Raw genomic sequence first — 24,181 nt, 5'->3', positions numbered from 1 at the left:
TGGACTGATACAAAACCAAGAGGATTGGAGTGTGCATATATAGTGTTTTCAACTGCCTAAATAAGAGCCCTCAGGAGAAAAGAAAGAAAGAAATCAATCAAATAAGTAATGTCAATCTAACTGTGCATGTTACACTGAACAACATTTCAAGATCAAGGGGCCTTTTCTTCTCTGCCTTTCTATGCTTTGATGCACACTAAAGGGTCAGTGCTTGTAGCAAGTTTTCCCATCTCCCCTTGTAGGCAACTCAGTTTGCATGCCTTCCTCAGCATTACAACCACAGTGGTTGGGAGCACAGGCCAAATAAATGTTCCTACAATCCACAATTAAGGGACCCTTCCTTAAAGCATATCCCTCAACACAAGGAGGTGTGAGACAATTTAAACAAGGCTATTGGATACCAGGGGGAGAGGGAAGGTGAAAATGTTCCAATTCCATACATAAAGTGAGAACAAAAAAAAAATAATTATCTGGGGCTTCACACAGAATATACCAGAAGAGTTGAATGTCTTCCCTTGGATTTGATGAGCTTCTCAATCAAGCCTGCCTAGGTTTTCAATGTGGGGAGAAAGTTTCACTAAAGCTCCAGTCAGCTTACAAGAATACGCTAGGACCACTGAGATAATCCTAACCTATTAATCACAGCCATGGGTCTGCATCACAAATTCACCATAGGTTTGGCATGGCCCTACATTTTAAACTTGTGTAGGTGTTGTGCTGGACATTAGGACTGTTGTTAGAATAATGGCTTTAAGTACACATCCTACCTTAGCCTCAGTCCTCTGAAGCTGCGTTTTGGCAAGAGGTAAAACCATCCTGACTTCATTCAGATATCCTTCAGGAAACAGTCATATCATTTATTGCAATTAAAAAAAAAAAAAAAGAAAAAAGGTTTCTTTGCATAGCCTGCATTTGTCTTGATCACATCATTCCTCTTTCCTCTTTGTACAGCATAAGACCTATGACACTGAAGTCAGTTTAAGACAGTAGGACAGAAGCTGAAAGCTGTAACCTTCAGACAAAGCAACACAGTTTCATAAAAGAACAAGAAAGAGATTGATTGTGGCAAAGACATACAGTGCCTCACATCTGTAAGCAAGAGAAGATAAATTTAGATGATATCTACAAAACGTGTTGGGGAGACAAGGAAATGACGGCATAAAGGAACTTACTTGATTTTACTGAAGACAATGTCAACATCTGTGATTGTCACATTCTTCCCATCTATCACATGACAGTCCTTACATAGCTTTGACCAGTTCTTCCCATGCATTTCTTTTCCTGTGGCTCTTGTATCACCATGGATGGCAAATTTTCTAAAGGCTTCTTCCAGAGCACTTATTTCTCCTGCCATAGCTCCCTCATGGGAGCTGTTTGAATCATAGGATAATCGTTTTGCTGCTCGGTCCTTTGCTGGATCTGAAGGAGACTTTGGAGGAGTCTTATTCACAGGTTTGGTCGACTTCGCTTTATTGTCAGCCATTGTGCTACAAAGAAGAGGAGGGTAAACTCATTACATTAATTTCCACTAATTTACTTTCCGTTAAGCTACAGGCTACAGTCCATATCACATAGTAAGAAGAATAAGTGGTATATAAAGTTAGCAAGAACTCAGTGCCCTCCACCACCAAACAACAGTCTATACATAGAACTATGTAACTCTGCCCATCTAGAAAAAAATTCTAGCATATTAAAAAAAAAAAAAAGTAGTCCGGGAAAGAGCATTCCAAACTAGGGCACAAACCTAATTTCACTGTCAATACATCAGCCAACAAGAGAACACAGTGTTTGGTTCTTTTATTTTTAAATGGCAATCACCACAGTCTACTGATTCTAATAAAAGTATGTCCTATTTACATTGTAGGCATTACTACCTACTTGCATTTCTGAAGTTAAAAAAAGCCCAACCCTTTATTTTCTGGAATGGGGCTTTTTTTTCTTTTTCTTTTTTTTTTTTTTTTTTTAATTGAAAAGTTGAATGTTTGGAACTTGCAGCAAAAATATTAATCTTACAACCCTCATGTTATATAACATAAAGTCTAACAAGGAAGGAAGCCTCAGAAATACTTAGACATTCTCTTGTTAACAAAACCATTTATTTTTCAAATTTATAATCAAAGAACTGTAGCTGTGGAATTAATTTGGAATGAACACATCTATGACGTAGGACCACTGAGAAGGGATGTCATTACTGAAAAGAATAACTTTAAGATTAGCCTATGCTCATGTAGAACGGATTTGCCTTTTAAAAGAAACATTAAACTGAGCAACAGAACACTAAAGTTATTTTCAGGTGTCTTCATAAAGAAAAAAACTCCTAACATGTCAGAAGCATTACACAGAAGCCTTTTCCTTCTGCCCATCCAATCTTAGCTTGGTAGAAGTAAGAAGCACTGAAAAGCCATGGGATAGGATACACTCTGCCTGTCCTAACAGCTACATGCAGACTGTTGCCCAGTTACAAATTTTAACCCATAAAGAGGCGCTTCAGGTATCAGAAGTTTGGCAAATACTGGATAAGGGCTGGAAAGCCCACCATACTTACCCTGTCCACTCTTCTAAAGTCACAAATGTATGTGGTAGGCAACTAACATATGCAAAGATTGGTATTTATTTCTAGTTAAGGTTTTATTTCTGCATCAGATTGAAAGTTCTTTTGGCTTATATACTGTACTTCAATAAAAACTCTTCAGCAATGGAAACAATTCCAAAATTCTATCTCTTCCAATACTGCTTAACCTCTATCACTTGCACGACCACGCCATACCCTTTCCTGCACACTGCAACAGAACTAACCATAACTACTTGCTATGCAGCAGCTACTGTTAAGCTTCATTATTAGAAACAACCTTTTAACAAAAACTATACTAAACGACCTTTGTTCTTTACACTTGAGCAAATGCAACATGGCCAAAGCACTACTGTCTATTCTGAAAATATTCAAGCAAATGCTTAAAAACCTTGCATCTTTAGCCTGGAGATCCTTCTGTTTTGTTTACACTGTCAGTACAAGTTTTGGCCAAAAAATAAAAATGCTAAATTAAAATTAATGTGACAGGAATTTCCTAACTGTCGCTTGAAAGTTATATGTGCACCTATGAAATAAAAAGAAAAGCAGAGGGAGGAAAAAAAAGAGTTTGAAAATGTGAAGTTCATTAAAAAGTTTAATAACCAATTGCCATTTCTATTTTCTTTGTACCCTGCCTGCTCTCCAAAGAACAGTAAATTTACCTCAACAATTTTTTCTGAAAGTCTCCCAACACTGAAACTCGAAACAGTAAGCACCCACAGTCAATTGTAAACTACTGCAAGTATTACAGATGCGTACATTTTTAACAAGTGTCTAGATCAGTCTAAACTGATTCATCAGGCTACACACATTCTTTTGCTACAAAAACAGTGGTGAGAGAACTTAAGAACAAAAACACTGCTGACACAATCTGTGCAAAGAGAATTATGTTAAAAATAAGATCATAAAGACCTATGATCTACCTCCACCTTCGAGGAAACTTGACTTCCAAAAGCAGAAGTCTCTTCCAAGCTTGCACCATTTCAAAACCACTGGAGCTGGAAACTAGAACCAGAAATTTTCCAAGCTAACACTAACTGGCTAGAGAAAGAAAGAAAGGAAAAGAGTACACATCAGCAAAAAGCAAAGCCTGTATTTTAATGTCTGTACAGGATATTAAAACCCAAAGTTATCTCCGTAAGCAATTAACAGGACAAAAAAAAAAATGATCTTCTATAGAAAGGTATATACAGTTACCATTTTGCAATTTTATCTAGTGCCAAATAAACCTTCTAAGAGATTTTTGGGGATAGCCCCCCTCTTAGCAACTGTAAAGAAGCTACACTCGATGTGAATATCCTTGAAAGATGTAATTGCACAGTTTACAAACTGTAAGCAAGAAAACATGTGCCACTCTGTCTCATCTGAAATTAGAAAAAAATAACCACATTCCTACTTTTTTTCTTTCTTTAGCCAGTGTCAGTGCCTTGCTGGCCAATTTTGCCTAATCCCATCTCACGCTTAACCATAACTCAATGTTGCAAAGCACAGCAGAAATGTGTTTTAAAAAGCAACTAGTGATTTCAAATCATAAGCTGAAACCCACACTTGAAAGAGTTCTGATTTTCTGAATTGTGTGATTTTTAAAAAAAAAAAAACCTACATTTTTTTTGTCAATAATACTGTCTTATACTGTCTTCAATATGATAGCTACATCTTGAAAATATTTTTTACTTACTTTCAGTTGCTAAGAAAAGTTTATTAACATGGTGGGAAAAATGCTCAAAGGAACATATTTGGCCTTGAGAAAGGTAGTTCACTTCTAGACTTAGTTCTCTTGGACATCAATAAATGAACTTTGTATTGGGGTATTTTGACTAATTCTGGGTGGGAGGGAAACATGACACACACTATTGTAAAGGCTTCAGTTTTGAATGGTGAAGTCTGGTATGCAAAGCAGACTCATTTCAAAGAAATCCTCACCATCTAAAGCAGAAGGTCAAGGATAGATTAAAACTAGGGCTCTGCTGTGGTTGCCATTGTCACAGGTACTCCTTTTCTTGTTAAACCATAATTACAGTTTACTTGTTAAAATCCCACATAACAGCATGAAATTTACTAAAAAGAAGCTGCCTGATTTATGAAAACACCGACCGAGCCTCAACTTAAAATTTTGTCTTGACACTACAAACAACAGACTCTGAAGAGAAATATAATCTTTAATATACTACATTGAAAGGTAAAGAAATGCACAACATGGATATGAAATCAGGTTTTTAATAGGGTCAGCTCCTTTAACTATTTTTAGTTATTAGAGACAAGGAAGGAGATTATGCCATACTGAAGAAACGATCTCTTAAGAAGAAATAGAGAATAACCTGCTTACCATCAAATGCAGTTTTAAGTCTTCCTTATCCTTTTTCCCCTGGACAAAGGGATCAGAACATGCTTGCTAGCTTCTGCTAGAAGTAAAGACTAGCAGTAATTTGGGGAGGGGCCACAGCAGCGTGATAGGTGGAAGTTACAAAAGAAAGTAACTAAAATACCAGTTCTAAAATTCAGTAAAACAAAATTAAGCCACTGTTCAAAAGCATGAGCTGCATAGATGCTGACTGTAACAATTACAGCTAAGCATAGAAACACCTTTCATCACCATACAAAAGGTCTAATACGCACACAGTTAGATAATACTGTATTTCCAGCGCCAACTGAGGGAAGGAAAGCAGGAGTAGTCACCAACCCCATCCTCTCTAGATACTGCTGGCTCCAACCTAGCAGGTCCACATCAACAAAAGCAGCCATATAAGACATTAAGAAAGAGGTATAAGTAGATGCTAGAGTTCAGAAAGCTTTGTGAAAGAACTGTCCCAAAAAAATGGAGTTCCAGAAATCCACGGAATATTTAGACAACTAGGCAGTGTGTTTATGAACTGCTATAGACTCTGTCATGTAATACTCCTTCAGTATCATGAAAAAAACATTTCTTGTCCTCTGCCTCTGCAATAGGTAAATAATACAGCATATTACACAGACAGAGATACCTCTACAGACAGAGAATAAGCTAGGGATCAAACTGACTGAGGTCATGACTAACTCATGCTAAAATTGAAAGCGCAGATCTGTGTTCTCAACACATGCCTAACCCATTAGAAAAAGTTTTCTCATACCATCAAACTTCCTTTCAGCCAGAGACTACAATACATACTCATCTGCAGACAGACAGCTGGGAGAACTCCCCTAGATAAAGTCACGTATTAATCTGGATTCTTCCAAAAATTAGGGGACAACCAGCTATTGTTTCTTTGAATTCCAGTTGATTCTCCATAAGGCTGCATGAATACCAGATACATATAAATAAGCCCAAAGCCTCAGTACTGACCAACTGTCAGCTCTACTGGAAGATTTATATTAACTTACACTCTTTCACTTACCCACATTCTCTATTGCAGGAATTCTGGTCCAACTTTGATTTTGATTTGGGAGAATTGCTCTTAGAAGTAATCCCCTCTCAGCACCAAGAAGGAAGACCTGAAGACTTACTAAAACCCAGGGTATTTTTGCCAACAACTTCAGCAGCTTATGCAACTCTATGGAATATATATGTATCCTACCTGGTCAGAATTCGCTGCAGCACCTTCCCTGTCCTGTCCCCGAGAACTAATACATGGCTAATCTGCTCACAAAGTGCAGATAGATTAGTATTTGTGAAAGAAGTTAGCACAGCTGCCATGTCACACACAGGGAAACCAAAGCAGAGGGATGAAGAAACATGTCTTCTGCTGCCAGAGTTCAGAACATAATGAGGACCCTGGGGACCATACTCTACACTGCTTTCATTATTGGGCCACATAAAGCAGGTGTATGATTGTATGGAGTGCTCTGAAGAACCAACATTCTCTGACTCTGTGGAAGAAGTATAAATATAGTCTCACTAGCTGCAAATGTATTAAACCAGTTTATGATCTCCACACCAAAAAATGCTTTTCCAGGAAAATCAGCAGGAAACTATCAACAGTGTGACTGCCTAGCTTTTTGAGCTATACCATGTACTTTTTCACCTGCTTTGTCTAGTTTGCCTCTAGCATGCTAGGAATATTCTGTCCCAATACAAGTTGAATTGCTTTCATTTGCAGCAAGTATTACAAAAATAGTTTTTAATGGAAGTCCTCCTGCAGCACTAACTGCCACAGAAATGAATAAAAGTGTGTTTGTCTAAGACAGCACAGAAGACCAGATAGAACATTATAGTATTTATTACAACCTCAGATAAAATCCAGTTAATAGAAAAGGCAGATTATTTTACACGTTTGTTTTTTACAATAGTTACTAACAAGAAATTGGCTAAAATGAGGTCAAGAGTCCTGTGAACTAAGGAAAACTTTCAGCTCAAGCTTTTTAATGGCAGAAAGCATTCAAGCATCAAGCAAGCCTCTCTTCAGGAAACTGCTGAGATTAATGAATTTGGAGAAAAGATACAGTGGCACAGTCACCATGCAATAATGATATTACTAACATCTACTCACTGTAATGCTCACTTTTGCATGTGCCAACCTTATGTCTCACACTCAACACCCAGCGCTCCATTGCAACTTGCAACACAACTCCACAAGACCCCAAAGTTATGTTTACACTGAGCATCAGGGTCATGCTCTAGCTAAAATCCAAAGTCTGCAGTGCAAATTCCTCATCTTGAGCCCAAAGAGAGTAATTAGGATAAAATAGCCCTAAAATGGAATATCTGCTCAAGTTATCAATATTAGCCCTGATCCCTCCCTAAATTCTTAATCCCTTCTACCATACGCCCCGGACAACTAAGAAGAAAAAATCTACAAATTCTGTCCTTTACTTTCTTTTGTTCTGCAATTCCCTTTGTGTTGTTTTTACGCAAAGTCCAGGGTTCTACTTTGCTTACAGTTTCACCATAGACCTTCGGCCACAAGGTAGAGTGGAGATGGTACCCTAACTGTACCCTAAATATCCACCAAGATATAATCTCAAGCAGAGATTACCCAGACAGTCTTTCCGCAACTTCCTCACCACCCAGCAATACTATTGTACATTTTGTCTCCATGATCCATCCAATGAGAAGGGCAAGTAGGTAATCCACAGCACAAACCCTAGACTTAAAAAGAAAGATGCTGTTCTATTATTTGCAAAATGTCACCAGCAGGTTAAAAAAAAAAAAAAATCTTTCAAGCACTCTATTCCATTTTGCTAGTCCTTAAACCAAGTATGAGTATGCAGACTTTTCTTGCTCTTTGTAATGGGTATTCAGACCAAAAAATTCCCTAGCTCATGAGTGAATTTCATCCAACTGATCTTCCTTGCACCCTCATCTTCCAAAGTGGGGAAAATATAACAGATTAATTTGCAAAAGCATCTATACATCTATTTAGGTGGCCAAGAAAAACACAATTCTCAATTAAGACAGCATCTCTCATGTATATGATAACATCAAACATTTGAATGAATGCTCAAGAAAACAGTAACCAGGAATCTACTGATTTTATTGAGAACAAGAAATAAAGTAGGGGGAAAGGAGAGAGATGGTGGACCCCTAGCAATGGAGTTAAGGCAGCTAGCAAGTTAAGTCCAGTATTACATAAAGATTTGAAGAACCATATGTTGCTAACATTAACTATTTTACTTCTGTTTTAACCTCACTATAAGCTTCCTATTTCCACACCATTCTCTTATAAATGCATCAGCCTCAACATCTCTACATCTATATTCTCAGCTCCTCAGCCTAGCCAAACTACCAGCCTTCCTAACTATACATTTTAGATAGTTTTAAACCTGAAAGGTCATTGGCTTTTAGAAAATAGGCATATTACAAAGAATTCTGGCCACAGCCACACAACCCAGTAACATTATATTAACTGTTACTCGTTTTTACCTTCTATTCTCCCACTAATCATTCCTGCACATGCAAGTGCTTAAGGTCTAATTTTTATCAGGATCAGTTTCTCCACTGTCAGTAGAACTTATCCACTACACCACAAATAGTTGTCATCTAATATTTCCTAAGATCTTCCAGCCAATCCAGAGCAAAAAAGAAAGCAACTCTTCAATGAGCATGAGGTGCTATTTTTATGAGTGAATTGGATTCATAACATTATCAAACTGTACAAGGCATTTGAATTTGTCTGACTGCATCTGTTTTATTTTAGTACTTGATCTATCTTCCTCATGTTTTAAAAATGTTACAGAATTGCTGTTAAAGGGAATTCTCATTTATTTTCTTTCTGTAATTATTTATGCCAAATAAAAACAGGAGAGACAAAGTACAGCAGATGGAATCTTTTTCCCACATTTTTGTGTAAACATTCAAGCTGAGGGAAGGGATAAACAGCTGGAGAAATGCAACATCCTCCCGATAAAATGCAATGCTTTAGACAATGCTCTTAAAGCTTCCCTCAACCTTCCTTCACAGCTATTAGTAGGAACCAGAGTTAAGGCATTTCTTGTCTGAGTTCTGCTCTGGGCATATTTCTCCACATGTGGTGCTCAAGTGAATGAGAGCCATCCATTTTCCCTAGCATGTAACACAGAAGGAAAATAAGCAGAGAACACTGCAGACAAAGCAAAGCTAACACAAATATATCTACATTTAAACCCATATTTACTTAAAGAAAATTACATCCTTTTCTAGGCTTTATGAGGAACTGCATGGCTGAACCTCAAGTTCTCTTAACAATATACCTCTATCTAGCACTACGGACAAGGGCAAGGCTGGCTAGATCATACAGCTACATTAAGACCTTCAGCAGGACACAAACAAAGTAACAAAAAGCATGGTTTCTCAAGTTGTCCAATGTTTCTCCTTAATAACTGTGATGAAGTTACATATATCACTGAAGAAACAACCTTAGAAATCACATTATCAAGCGCAGAGATTATTCTGATTGCTGACAAAAGGCTGTTACTGTTCTTTTTCTGAAAAACTATTGCTATCTGCCTATCTATTTACTGCAACAATATCACTTATATACAAAACTAAGTTTACTTCTTAGAAAACTGCATTCCTCCGTTCCAAAGAACCACTTCATCAAATATCACTTTTATATAAACATAAATGAAGCACCTATACACAGACACACATATCTTTATCAGTAATAGTTGTTAGAACTTTTTTCTTCTGAAAGACACATGTTCATCCGACAACGCTTAAAACTACACAAAACCTCCTTATCTAAATAACTCTTAATTAGCCCTAGAATATACTGTAATACCACCATGTCACTTACACAAGGCAAAAGCATAAATACAGGCATCCACCACACATTTATGTACTGGTAAAATCTTATCGTGCATTTTTCTCCATTATGTGGCTATCCCATTTGAGGATTCCACTTACTAAGTATCCATCCTCAGCTCTGCTGGGCTGCTATTGATGGTAGATGAAGAAATAATCTGGACACAAATGTTCTGCAATTCCACACACAGGCAAGGACACAAAAAAGTGTCTAGAACAGCCTTCACAGAACAAATGAATACGACACTGATAAAAGCACAACAAAAGAGGAGCCTCAACTGTCTAGATGAGGTATTTTTTCATGGTGTATCAACAAAAGGCTTGGGAGTCAGAGATCTAAGAAGTCTAGAAGACAACAGCTGCTCTCCACAGTGGTTAGTCATACAATTAATTTGCAGCTACAAATAACATGCTGGGCCTATCATCACTTTTGGATTAGTTGAGTACAGGTTCCTGGACTTGTAACATTAAAATTGTAGAGTTTGCTTAGCCTCATTTCTTCATACACTATGCACTGCCCTTCCCGCCACCACATCCAGAGCAGACTACTAATTTGAACTTCAACAGAACCCTTTCAAAATATTTCTGCAAAAGCCATGAGTAATGAAGATCTGCTCCATGAAAGAAGATCAGAGATTGTACAGCAAGGAGATCACTTCAAACATCGGTAAAACAGGGGGCTTTGTGTACCACTTATAGGTAAAAATACCAAGAGAACCACAATGATGCTATTGACAAGGATAGAATTAGATCAAAGAAAAACAGAGCTAACAGACTCACAAGCCTTGAAAGCACTGTAAGATCTAATAGTCATAAAGCATCACCTCTGATCAAAGAACTGGAGATGGTATGAGCTACAAAATCATGAGACAAGATGTTTTACCATGAGAGACTTAAAGAATTCCACCAATGTAATTTGTCAGGTAATTGAAGTCACTTGACTGAGGTATCCAAATAACCTGCGTAGAGAAACTGCATCACGTACTAAATGGCTCTTTACTGTGAAAGATATCAAAAAACTCAACAGCTTAGAATTCAGGTTACACCAATGCAAATTAGAAATAAGATTTCCTTAAGGAGATACAACCACCCACTGGAAATACTAAAGGTAACTTCCAAGAATAAGCTGCAAATACTTCACATCCTGATGTCAGCACATTAGATTTCATTTAATACAGAACATACACTTAGTCAAGCATCTCTGAAAGATAGACTTTCATCAAACGTTACTGGTCCCAGATAACTAACTAAAAATAACTAACACATGAGTCAGATTAGATTGTCTAAAGATCCCTTATGTTCTTTAAGTCTGCTGCTTCAGTTTTGTCTGAATCCAAAAAATAACCTTTAATAACAGATTTTCTTCAACTACCCACAGCTCAGTACAAAATAGGAGGGGAATACTTCCTTTGCTAAATCATCAGTAACTTCTTTCACATCTATAAGCTCCTGTAAAATGAACTGTTTGGGTACTGGTCCTTCTGATAGTGAAATCAGATGAGACGGGCAGATGCAGATTTGGTTTTAATTTAAAAATAAGTAGTTATCAACAATGAAATAAAGCTTTTGTGAACAAGACCTCTTCCCATTTCCTTAGTGCTGATCCATTCCTCAATTGTGCATTTAAGAACTTGTTTGAACTAGGACTGCATCCCTCAGAGATTCAAGCAAAAACTGTTACATCCTTGATTTTAAGTTTCTCTGTGCTTATTTTGCTGAATGCTCCAATATTTGAACACTGTCACACAAGCATTTTCTTGAGATCGGCCAAACTGGGCAAGAATTACCTTCATAAGATTATTCAATACAGTTGTACTGCAGATTAATTTCTGTCTTTTCATCTGCCACATAATGCATTGAAGCTTTGGTCTGCATACTCTTGGTTTCTAGCTCTCAGTTTTCTACCCAGGACATACCACACACTCAGGACACTACGTGGCAGGGGAAAGAGGAGGGAACCTTAAGACAACTGTAAGAGTAAGAACCTAGGCTTCTCCACATCTGCCTTCGAGTCTTGACACAGCTAAGATTCCCTCTTAGCAGGAGCAAACTGAATTGTTCACCCACTACACATAACAACTAACAATAGAGAAAACCTTCCCATCTGTTTTGATGGACATACCACAGACAGGAAAAACGATCAGCACAAAAATCAGTCTGTTCTGCTCCATCAGCACTTGAGATAAACACCCATTCAGAAAAAGTGCCCTGAAACCTGAACAGGCTATATGTACTTGTCCTCAACCACATGTACAGGCCCTGTGTACTTAGACCGTATTTATATCAGGGTATTTTACCAGTAACATCCTTTCAATGTAGTTACTTTCACTACTATTTCAAAAGTGTTCCAATAACCAGACTCCATTATAAAGGGAAATTCTTGCAATAGTTCTACGTAGGGGCAATTTGGGATGGGCAGGACAATGCATTCACTAAGAAATCTCCTTCTGCAGAAGGTGTCTTTGTTACTACGCATTTTTTGTGGGTTTAGGCACATGAGGGAGATAAGAGGAAGAAAGAGCTAAAACAGCTTACAGAAAACATTGCAGAAAAGTCAAAGCATGTGATTTTACCTGTGTAACTCTTGGATTTTGAAATTAAAACTCCATTTCAAAATTTTTAAGAGTGACCTTAAATTTAAGAATGGTAAAAATTAAGTAGCCTGAATTTAAAATGTTTCATACTGGGTCGATTCAGATATTCTAAATTTTATTTCAACTTTCAGCATTTAGTCAAGTACATTTAAAGATCTCCTCAAACCAAGTCTTTATTTACACATCCCAAGAGTGTCCTTTGATACCAGAACTTTCCTCAGAGAACCGTGCAAGTCTTACAGTAAGTTCTACAGTTCCCTCTGCTCTAACACCCAAGAAAGAGAAAATACATAGCTGGATAATGCACACACATGTACCAATGTATCCTTCTTAACAACAGCTACATTACCTTTTTTGTACTACTTACAATGCCTTGTTTTGTATTTTGGGGGCGAGGCCCAATTTTTTGTTCCATGGTTATATTGCACCTAACACATCAGTTAAGGTCCCTGATCACAGCTCCCAGACACTACGGCAATACAAACAGTAAGCAAAATATTTCAGTTAACTGGCAGAGGCACCTAAAAGCTCTTATGCCCATAGTAGTCATGCCAGTATGGCAGAGAAGCACTAGGCATGAAAATTATATACCTGCATCTACCTTCAGTTATGCATGGCATAAAAATGCGTTTTGGAAGAAGAAGAAAAAAAACCACAACTGTTTGTTGCTTGCTGAAAAGAGTCCATTTCATTTATACAAGGGCTGCAAGCAGTATGCATGTACAAATAGAAACGACATGACATCATCGAGTGACTACACCATAGGAAAGACTGTTCTTGTTACAAATTTTTCAGTGATACAAGCTTGTGAATACAGTCACGTTCTCACAGCGAAGACTTACAAAAATCAATGCATGCAAAGCAAGAAAAATATCAAATATCTGATATTATTTGGATTTGTATCTTACCATCTGAGAGCAAGTTATCAAGTTTAAACACTATATAGTGTATTCTCAAAAGCATTCTGAGATATATTAAGTACGATTAATTGCCTCTATAATCAGAATATGCTAATCTTAACATAAATTGACATGTGACTTCCTCCCTCCTTAAAAGAGCCCTTCTTTTTGGGTTGGGTTTTTTTTTTTTTTTCAAATTAAGCTCAAGGTACAAGATGTAAAAATAAATTCTATCATACAGCTGCCTGTAACTGGAATGAATATAACTACCATAAAAATGAAATAAAAAGATATTATTTGTCACCACTGTCAATCCAGAGTGGGCACAGAAACAACTACCTGCTGGATACATATTTCCATTTATAAAGATCTTTTCTTACATTTACAAGGGTCAAGTGCAAGCACCACTGGAGATTCCTATGGGAACTTTATCTGCAATTTGATCCTTGCATGGCATGCTGTCCAAGCATTACACTGTACTATGATTTAATACTGGACATACACTTCAGCAGTCACAAATTATGGACTATTTAAAGGCATATGACACTGACCCAGAGAGGTACAAAAGCATTCAAAACAGCACTTTATTTTGGTTTTGGGAGGTGTGAGGTTGAGCTGTGGTAGGGCCTCTAGAAAACATAATTTGAAAAAGAAGTCACTCATCACTAAAGGAGTAAAACAATGTCCACTGACAATTTAAGAATAAATAAATTGTATACACTTGATAAACAGTCATGCTATTTTAAGCCTGAGACTATGAAAGTGTATAGGTATCTCTCTGTTTTCTCCCAGGTTTTCACAGCTCTAGAGGGGAAAAAATTAAACAACCACCAAACCTTCATGTTTCATTATCATGCTAACACTTGCCAACCTTCTAAAGCATGCTAATTAATGATACCAGTTGAGAAAACAGTGTGATGGCTCAGTAGAAGTCAGTGAAAACAGTCTCATATTGTGTGTTTGATTTCAGGCTGGGGGTTGGTTTTGCCCCTCCTTCTCTTTTTAAATAAACATAAGCGATTACGCAATGCTCTGTGAAATCTGAAATAATTTTCCCCCTTATCTTGCTCATGTAGACCCTGGAAAGCACGGACAGGGAAACCGCTTGTCAGCAGCATCTACTGCAAGATTCAAAGCCGTCAACATTTATTAGAAGACACACACTTTTCACATGCGTGTTCAGCACCCCAAGTCCCCGTGGAAGAATTTCACCCAGGTACAAGAGCTTTCACCCAGGACTGAAGAGATACTCTCAACCGCTGCTGATTTGCGGGGGGTGGGGGGGTGGGTGAATGGCGTATTTGCTTTCAAACTAGCTAGCTGAGGTCGCACATTCACATGATTTTTTTCTCGTGTTGTTCTTCACCCTAGAGCTTCACACCTACGGGTGTTACCCCGCAGTCCCTAAACAGTCTCCCACACCTGATGCGGGTTTTCGTAGACGACGCCATATAGGAGCAGTTCTCGAAGACAAAGCCCCTTCAGCTAACACTTGTCTGCCTTTTTTTTTTTTTTTAACGCCCAAGGCAAACCGTCTGTACCCATCAATCCCCACGAAAGGAGACCGCCTGCTCTGCGCAAGAACCCGACGAAGCGGCGGCTTTGCCATCCCCTCTAGCGAACAGCAGAGCACCGGCTGTGTGCGCGCAAGGTGGCTCCTTCCCCAGCTGCGCCGGGGGCCGCCGGCAGGCGGAGCCGGGCCGCCGCCGCATCGCCCACCCGCCGGGCCGCTGCCGCAGTGCCGCCGGGGGAAGCGCCCCCAGCCCCCCCGAGCGGCGGCCGAGCGTCCCATCCCCGCGGGCGGCGGGAGAAGCGGCTGCCGCGGCCCACCCCGGGGAGCCGGCGGAGGAGAGCAGCTCGGCGCCGAGCCCCGGTCCCCGCCGGTCCCTTCCCCGGGGCTCTGGCGGGAGAGAAGGAGAAACGTCGAAAAACGGGGAAGACAGCGAGGGGTTAATCCTGCGGAGAAAAGCCGCCGCGCCCGCAGCCCCCCGCGGCCGTTACATAACGGCAGCGCGCGGCACGGCACGGCGCGCCCCTCCGGTGGGAGGTGAGGGGGGGGGGGACACGCCATCCCGGGGCCGCTCCGCCGGCACCCCCGCCCCCTCCGCGCCTCCGCTCGCCGCACAGAAATCAGTTAGCCCCCGCGCTAAAACGGGGGGAGAGGGCAAGCAACACGCACCCCTCCCGCCTGCACCGCCTCCCCCCAAAAAATAAAAGAAGTTATAAAAAGGGGGCTCGCCTCGCCCGCCCCGCGCGGGGTGCCCACTCACCGCCGGCTCTCGCGGGGCGGCAGGTCGCCCAGCCCAGCCCGACGCTCGCCCGCGCTCCGGCGCTGTCGGCAGCCCCTGTCAAGCCGGCGCGGCCGCTCCGGCAGGCGCCGCCCCCGCTGCCCGGGCATTGGCGGGCGCCCGGCGCCGCCTGCCCGCCCCTGCGCCGCTCGCCCCCATAGGCCGGGCGGGCTGTCCGGCCGGCGGCCGCGCCCGCCCCCCGCGGAGCCTGAGGTACGGAGGCAGCGCGGGGGTAGCCGCTGCAGTTGCTGCCTTAAATGGCTGGTTGCGGCCGGCGGCGGCTCTGCCCGCGCCTCCCTCCTCTCCTCCCTCCCTGCGGCCCGGCAGCAGGTGGGCAGGGGCAGGGGCAGGTGGAGCGGGGGCCGGGCCGGGCGGCGGTGGCTCCCCGACCGCCCCCCTCGGCGGGAGCCGGGCGCGGCGCGGGCCGGTGATCCCGAGCCCCGGCTGGGGCGGGGGTCGAGGCCGGGCCCAGCAGCTGCCGCCATCTCGAGCATCTCGTCCCCGTTTTCCCGAGGGAGAAGCGGAGGCCGAGGGGCGCCACAGTCCTCCGCGCCCTGCCGGGCTCTGGCAGGTTTGGGTCCGGATCGCTGCTGGGCTGTGCTTTAAGCTGGGGGCGTTGGCATAAAGTAAATAAAAATCGTGTAACGGAGTGGGGCTGTGCGGTGCGGTAGGCGCTCCGTAAAACCTCGCGCTCCCGCAGCTCGGCACTTGCCCAGGAGCAGGCCCGGAGCTGGCACAGCGGAGGGGTGCAGCCACTAACCTAATCTGGAGCGATCCCATCCAAAACCTTAGAGCACAGAGGCAGTTCAGGAGTCAGCAGAAATCTAATGAACTGTTGTGCATCCTCATTCATGAATTTATAACCAGACTCCAGTGACCTGGCAGAGCTTGGTGGACCGTAACATGGGAGCTGCTGGGCAGGAATCCAACAATCTACCCGCAGAGGTGAGGGAGAAAAGCAAAAAGATCCAGTTAATGTGCAGTGGAGTGTCAGGTTTTCAGAGGGAGGATAGATACATAGCTAACTTTTTAAAATAATCATATACGTATACTTGCCTTAAGATGCACAGTAATAAACTTACAAGATATTCTTATTTCAGTATATTAAGGCAATTATTGAAATGACTCAGAATGTCATAAATGCTTTAAGTCCCCCTCATATTAGGGCTGAGTTTGGCTGCACTACTGATGGAGGTTTTGTGGTAGAGTATAGCAAATGCACTTGCGATCTCTCACGACAAACCAAAATCATGTTGTATTTTTTCTCTCAAGTTTTCTCCTTCTCCATGCAGACGCAGAAAACCTACCCTGTATGAAGCCTGAGATGGCTTGAGGCTCAAGAGTCCCTACCATACAGCTGAGAAACAGCTTTAAATCAGACCCTAGTTCTGAAGGCAAAAATTAAAGCAATATGGATTAACATGAAACAAGGTATGGTGAATAACCCAGCGGAGACTATTCTCCTAGAGTTTAGTATGGGTCTGGTCCTACATTATTTTCAATTCTTTCTCCCATGCCACACAGTTTAGAATATAATTTTCTGTTTCTCTAGTAGAATTTTCTGCCACAAACTATGCCATCAATCTTAGAAAACATGAAGAATCAGAATTACCCAAATTTGATTGTGTGATAGAATTCAGACAAATTTCACAATTTGTTTGTGGTTCATTAAAAAAACAACAAAAAACAAACCACAAAACCAAAATTAAAGAACAAAAACAACAGAGAAAGCAGCAAACTTCATAGAATTGTAGAATGGTTTAGTTAGGAGGTGGGAGGGGCATCTACCACCTCTCTGGGCAACCTGTTCCAGTGTTTCACCACCCTCATAAAAAATTTCCTACTTATCTAGTCTGAATTTACCCTCTTTTAATTTAAAACTGTCCTGTTGCTACAGGCCCTACTAAAAAGTCTGTTCCCATCTTTTCCTGTAGGCCCCCATCAAGGACTAAAAGGCCTCAATAAGGTCTCCCTGGAGCCTTCTCCAGGCAGAACAACACCAACTCTCTCAACCTTTTCTCACACGAGAGGTGTTCAACTGATCTGATCATTTTTGTGGCCCTCCTCTGGACCCTAACAGGTCCATGTTTTTCCCGTGCTGGGGACTCCAGAGCTGGATGCAGTACTGCAGGGGGGTCTTGCCCAAGAGGAGTAGAAGGGCAGAATCCCTTCCCTTGACCTGTTGGCCACGCTTCTTTTGATGCAGCCCAGGGTACGGTTGGCTCTCTGAGCTGCAAGTGCATATCGCCACCTCAAGTCTAATTTTCATCCACTAGTACTCCAAATGCCTTCTTTACAGGGAATTTTTGTGGACCTAGAGGGGGCTGAACCTTGGTGAAGCCGTCCTAGCTGTCTTCAATCACTTCCCTGTCCTCCATGAGCCTTAGCGTAGCTTCTAGGAGGACCCGTTCCATGATCTTCCCAGGCACAGATGAGGTTGACAGGTCAGTAGTTCCCAGGTTCCTTCTTTTTACCCTTTTTAAAAATGGGTGCAATGTTTCCCTTTTTCCAGTTGCCAGGGACTTCACCTGACTGCCATGACTTCTCAAATATCATGGAGAGTGGCTTGGTGACTACATCAGCCAATTCCCTCAGGACTCTGGGATGCATCTCCTCAGGTCCCATAGACTTATGCATGTTCACGTTCCTCACGTGGTCTCGAACCTGATCTTCTGTTACAGTGGGAGGGACTTTGATTCCTCAGTCCCTTCCTTGAGGTCCATCCACTCAAGAGGTGCGGGGAAGAGAGACTGCCAGTAAATACTGAGGCAAAAAACCTGTTGAGAACCTCAGCCTTCTCCTAGTTCATTGTTACCAGTTTGCCAGTTGTGTTCATCAGGGGAATACACTTTCTTTGGCCTTCCTTTTCTGGCTGACATACATATAGAAGCCCTTCTTATTGTTCTTTGCATCCCTTGACAAGTTCAGCTACAGGTGCATCTTGGCCCTCCTGATACCATCCCTAAACAACTAGGCAGTGTCCCTGTACTCTTCCCAGGATAACTGTCTCTGATTCTACTGCCTGTGCATTTACTTCTTGCTCTTTGGTTTGACCAGCAGGTCTTGACTCATCCATGATTGTCCCTTGCCTTCCTTTCCTGATTTCTTACACATGGGATTCAAGAGCTCTTGCACCCCATGGAAGGCATCCTTAAAGATCTGCCAGGTCTGTTCTACTCCCTTGTGTCTGAGGGCAGTTTTCCAGGGGGTCCTATTGACTAACTCCTTGAACAGCTAGAAGTTTGCTTTCCTAAAACTCAGGGTCCTGACTTTACTTTTAACCTGTGCTATATCCCTTAAGACTGCAGACTCCACCAGTGCATGATCACTGCAGCCCAGTCTGCCTCCAACCTTGACACCTCTTGATTAGCTCACTTGCGTTGGTGACCACCAGGTCCAGTAATGCTGGTAGGGCTGTCTATTACCTGGCTTAAGTAGTTATCCTTGATGTACTCCAGGAGTCTCCTGGGTTGCCTACAGCTCGCCATGCTACTTTTCCAGCAGATCCCAGGGTGGTTGAAGTCCCCCGGCAGGATGAGAGCCTGCGAACACAATGCCTCCTGCAGCTGGAGTAAGAAGGCTTTGTCAATAAACTCCCCTTGATCTGGTGGCCTGTATTAGACACTGTAAGGAACTGAAGGAAGTAATGCCTCAAACATTCATTGACACAGAAAGCCTCAAGGACAAGCTGTGGCTTTTGTGGTTAGTCTAAGGAATGTCACCCAAGGAAGCAGGAGTGTATCGAAGGACACACCCCCCCTCCCTTGCAGTTGTATTGACACACTCCTTAGATAGACCTCAAAAAGGGGAAAACATGGACTGAGTGAAACCAAATGTTTCCCATCGAGCACAAGGACCGCTAAACATTGGCTCCATTGTATAAGCCCAAAGAGATGACAAGGCCTGGTAAGAGGTGAGCATTTCTGCCCCAGAAGCCAGATGATTGCTCAAGAAGCATGAAGTCAGAAAAAAATCTGTGGGAACAGAGGAAAAACCAAAGGTGGGCAGTATGAGTATGACCACTGACTCAGTTGGGCCAGGGGCAGTGCAACCCCAATCTTCCTCAATATATGCGCAGAATCCATGCCCCACCTATTTCCTCATCTGTCATGGAAATGAGTTTGTAGAATACCTGCCCCTCCTCATCTAGTATGCTAATCAGTTGATAAGATGAACTTAAAAGGTGACAGAAAACTTTACTCTGTGTGCACCCACCACCCAAGATTAATGGACCTGAGACAATGCTGGATCCAAGGGTGGTCATCTGGATTTCTTTGACTCCCCTTTCCCTTTCCCTTTCCCTTTCCCTTTCCCTTTCCCTTTCCCTTTCCCTTTCCCTTTCCCTTTCCCTTTCCCTTTCCCTTTCCCTTTCCCTTTCCCTTTCCCTTTCCTTTCCTTCTTATAGATTTATAAGAGACCACATTGCTTATTATCCTTTTCCAAGTTTAAATTGTTTTCTACCACATGTAAAATATTTCAACCAATCATATGGTATCATTTCACAATTTAACCTGAGGGGATCACAGAACCATTATGACTCTCTGGGCTTCCAATCTTGGTCATGACAGACACCAACCACAAGGATCTCTTTGTTGCCTCAATCTCTAATTCTTACCCATAAAATTTCAGACTGTTTGTGGCTATTCTTCAAAGATAACTCTTCACACTCTAGCCATTTCTTGACTTAGAGCAACCCCTCTGCCCCTCCTTCCTCACCAGTCCCATCTGAACAGCCTGTAGTTATCAATAGCCATGGGACTCATCCCACCAAGTTTCAGTAACAGCAACTAGGTCATAGCTTTCTAGCAGCATGGTGGCTTCCAACTCCTCCCGTTGGTTGCCCATGCTGCATGTATTGGTGTAGAGGCATTTCAACTGGGCTGTCAGCCATGTCACCTTTTTAGAGGAGCACACATTAATTCCTTTGAGGTATTTCACTGGTGGTTCCCTGTTGATTCTTATTACCTCAGAGGCCCCTGGCTTGTCTCCTTAAAACATCAAGTGTGCTCCAGTGTTCCCAGCATATCTTGCAGCAACAGGCTGAGGGGTCTCACTACACCCCATCCCTCAAACCTTGTAATGAGCAAGCCTGATATTATCCCCCTTTCAAGTCTGGTTTGCTAGCTCATGAGCAAAGACCCTCTTTCTCCTTTGAGAAAGATTAATCCCATCTGACACCAGCTGGCCTGGTGCCATGTAGACCATCCCATTATCAAAAAACCCCAAATTTTGGCAATGACACCAGTCACAAAGCCATGTGTTAATAGACTGGGCCTGTCTGTTTCTTCCAGTATTGCTGCCCACAACTGGAAAGATGGAGGAAAAAATTACCTGTGCATCAGATTCCCTTACAAACCATCCCAAGGCCTGAAGTCTCTTTTGATAGCCTTTGGACTACGTGTTGCAGCTTCATCGCCACCCACATGGAAGAGCAATAATGAGTAATAATCCAAGGGCTCTACTAGACTAGTAAGCTTCCTAGTGATGTCCTTAACCCAGGCCCCAGAGAGGCAGCAGACCTCCCTATAAGGAAGGTCTGTTCTCCTCAGAAGGTGGTCACCTACAACTATAACCCATCTTTTCTTCGTTGTGGTGGTGGTCATGATAGAGGAGGTAGGCCTTTCTGACCTTGGCAACACCTCTGGTGTACATGGGCCATCAGCCACATCATCAGCTGACTGACCTTCCAAATCCAGAGCATCATACCTGTTGTATAGAGGCACCTGGGAAGGCAAGGTAGGCAAGGCAGGGGTTTGCCTGTCACCCTGAATGTAGGCTTGCCTCACAGAATCACAGAATCATCTAGGCTGTAAAAGACCTTTAAGATCACCCAGACCAACCATTAACCTAACACTGACACTTCCCAACCACATCCTTCAGTGCTATGTCGACCCAACTCCTAAACACCTCCAGGGATGGGGACTCCACCACCTCCCTGGGCAGCCCATTCCAACGCCTAACAACCCCTTCTGGAAAGAAATACTTCCTAATATCCAGTCTAAACCTTCCCTGGCTCAACTTGAGGCCATTAACTCTTATCCTATCACTTTTTACTTGGTTAAAGAGACTCATCCCCAGCTCTCTGCAACCTCCTTTCAGGGAGCTGTAGAGGGCGATGAGGTCTCCCCTCAGCCTCCTCTTCTCCAGACTAAACACCCCCAGTTCCCTCAGCCGCTCCCCGGACCCTGCACCAGCTCCGTTGCCCTTCTCTGGACACGCTCGAGTCATTCAATGTCCTTTTTGTAGTGAGGGGCCCAAAACTGAACACAGGAATCGAGGTGCGGCCTCACCAGTGCCGAGTCCAGGGGTCAGATCCCTTCCCTGTCCCTGCTGGCCACGCTATTGCTGACACAAGCCAGGATGCCATTGGCCTTCTTGGCCCCCTGGGCACACTGCTGGCTCCTGTTCAGCCAGCTATCAGTCAACACCCCCAGGTCTCTCTCTGACTGACAGGTCTCCACTCCTTTCCTTTAAGTTACTGCCTTCTGCCTGGTGAGGGGAGGATACAGGATCCCCTTGATGGTGTTTGTTTTTCTGGTGGATGTTCCTGTTTCTGTCTCAGGGAAGGCAGAGCATGGTTCCAAACTTGTTAGAGTTTGTCAGATCCTGTGGTGTGATAGAGGCAAACACATACATCCACATGCACACGTGGACATCTACACAGATCAGACAGAAACAGCACTCACACAAACACAAACAGCACCAATGGCCTCATCTTTTTCCCCTTTTGACTGATCAGGATGAAGGTCCATTGTTAGGAAATATATTCATATATATAATGTAGATTCCTCCAATACATGAAGCTTAGATACTCAGTCTATCCCTGGATCCCTGATCTCCCCCGCTGCTGTACCCTGGACATATAAGCCCCCAAGACCTGCAATCCCACACCCGTTGCTGGTACAGATCTCACTCACAGACACATGCACTATGGGTCTGCTGGTACCTGGAGCCCCAGTAACCCCTGCTGCTGTACCCTGTGATGTATGAACCCCCAAGGCCTGCAAACCCACTCCAATTGCTGGTACAGACCTCCTCACTCACAAACACATGCACTATGGAACTCTCAGTAGCTAGGCTTAGACACACAGTCCATCAAGTAACTGGCCATGCATCCCAGGTCTCCCTAGTTGCTGACACCTGGGCATGCTACTTCCCAGATCCCACAGTCCCAGTCCATCTGCTGGTACAGATTTCCTTGCACCTAGCAGCACAAAAACATGCACGCTGTGATCCCTCCAGTAACTGAGCACACACTACCCAATACCTTAGACATACAGTCCATCCAGCCTGCATCCTTGGTCTCCAAATTTCCCTCCCACACAGAAACACATACATACATGCCATCTCATCTCTGAGTTGACCTTGAGATCTTACAGCCCCCATCAACTGGCATAGACCTCTTGGTCCCTTTGGAAACCAGCTTCTCCTATTGCCTCACTCTGAGAGACACACCTTGTTCCCAAGCCTCTTAACCTCCTTTTCACCTAGTTTGGCTTGATATCTGTACTTTTGTTTGGTCCAACTGCTCACACCACAGACACACATGACCCTTGATCTTGCATTGCAGTTGTTGGCACTTGGTTTCACTTACTCCACTCCCTCCAGCTGATGACACTGCTGATATTCAGGTACTGTAATCCGTGGTTTGACTCCAGCTGCTGACACTTAGACCTCCATATGATCACGTGCACACAGAACAGAGTCCGCTCATCCAGGAAAATAGTGAGAAATGGAATTGAAGAAGAAGGCAGAACAGCAGGTGATGGTCAGGTGCAGGGCATGGCCAGACAAGCATACTGATCAGCAGCCTGCTTACACGAGCAACACGTTTTGCCCTCTTAGCCTTCTATTTACCCACACTTCTTCCTCTCCAAGCTACCACGGTCCCTCCCTTTGGTTTCCCCCATAAACGTGCCATAAGAAGTCTTGTGCAATCCCAAGATTCCCTGAACGTCAGGGGAGGTTCAGACTTGATATTAGGAAACATTTCTTTACCAAGAGGGTGGTCAAACACTGGAAAAACTTCCTGGAGAGGTGGTCGATGTCCCATGCTAATCAGCATTTAAGAGGCATTTGGACAATGCCCTTAATAACATGCTTTAACTTTTGGTCAGCCCTGTAGTGGTCAGGCACTTGGACTAGATGATTGTTGTAGGTCCCTTCCAATTATTCTATTCTATTCTATTCTATTCTATTCTATTCTATTCTATTCTATTCTATTCCCCTGCATCCCATAATGTGCCCTATATCCCATAGGCAGTAGCCCCCCACTTCAGTCCTTAAGTTGCTCTGGAGAGCCTTTCCAGACTCACCCGGTGGCTTTCAGACCTGGACAATGGGTGTCAGTTCTCTTGTGACAGTCCTGAGGGGCACTGGGGCAGGGGCTCTGTTTCTCTGAGTTCCCCATAAGGATGGAGGTTGCTTGCCATTGTTGCTCTGTGCTACATTTAGTGTGTGGAGATGAGGTTTTTTAACCTAACACTTAATTTCTGGTCGCACTTTGAAGTCCCTCTGTCCTCAAATAGAGAGGGATTTAGAGGTTTAATTTAGCAATTTAATTTAACTAAATTTATTAATTCCTAGTCCTGAATGCATACTGTTGAAAATGTGCCATCATCCAGTTTTGGTAAAGA

General features: G+C 42.9%; 1 protein-coding gene across 1 annotated transcript in view; it reads right to left on the bottom strand.

Moving 5' to 3' along the window:
* Positions 1 to 15,631, bottom strand: part of TPPP (tubulin polymerization promoting protein) — a 71,010-nt gene extending 55,379 nt beyond the window's left edge. Inside the window, exons 1-2 of the mRNA XM_074899798.1 lie at positions 15,528 to 15,631; positions 1,173 to 1,487 (exon numbers count right to left, since the gene is read on the bottom strand). Coding sequence (XP_074755899.1) covers positions 1,173 to 1,483 — 311 coding nt within the window. The 5' untranslated portion in view covers positions 1,484 to 1,487; positions 15,528 to 15,631. The remainder of the gene's footprint in view (positions 1 to 1,172; positions 1,488 to 15,527) is intronic.
* Between the last annotated feature and the right edge of the window lie 8,550 nt (positions 15,632 to 24,181).

This window comes from Athene noctua, chromosome 2 (genome assembly GCF_965140245.1).
Source record: "Athene noctua chromosome 2, bAthNoc1.hap1.1, whole genome shotgun sequence".
Classification (NCBI taxonomy): domain Eukaryota; kingdom Metazoa; phylum Chordata; class Aves; order Strigiformes; family Strigidae; genus Athene; species Athene noctua.
This window is presented reverse-complemented; position numbering and strand designations above follow the sequence as displayed.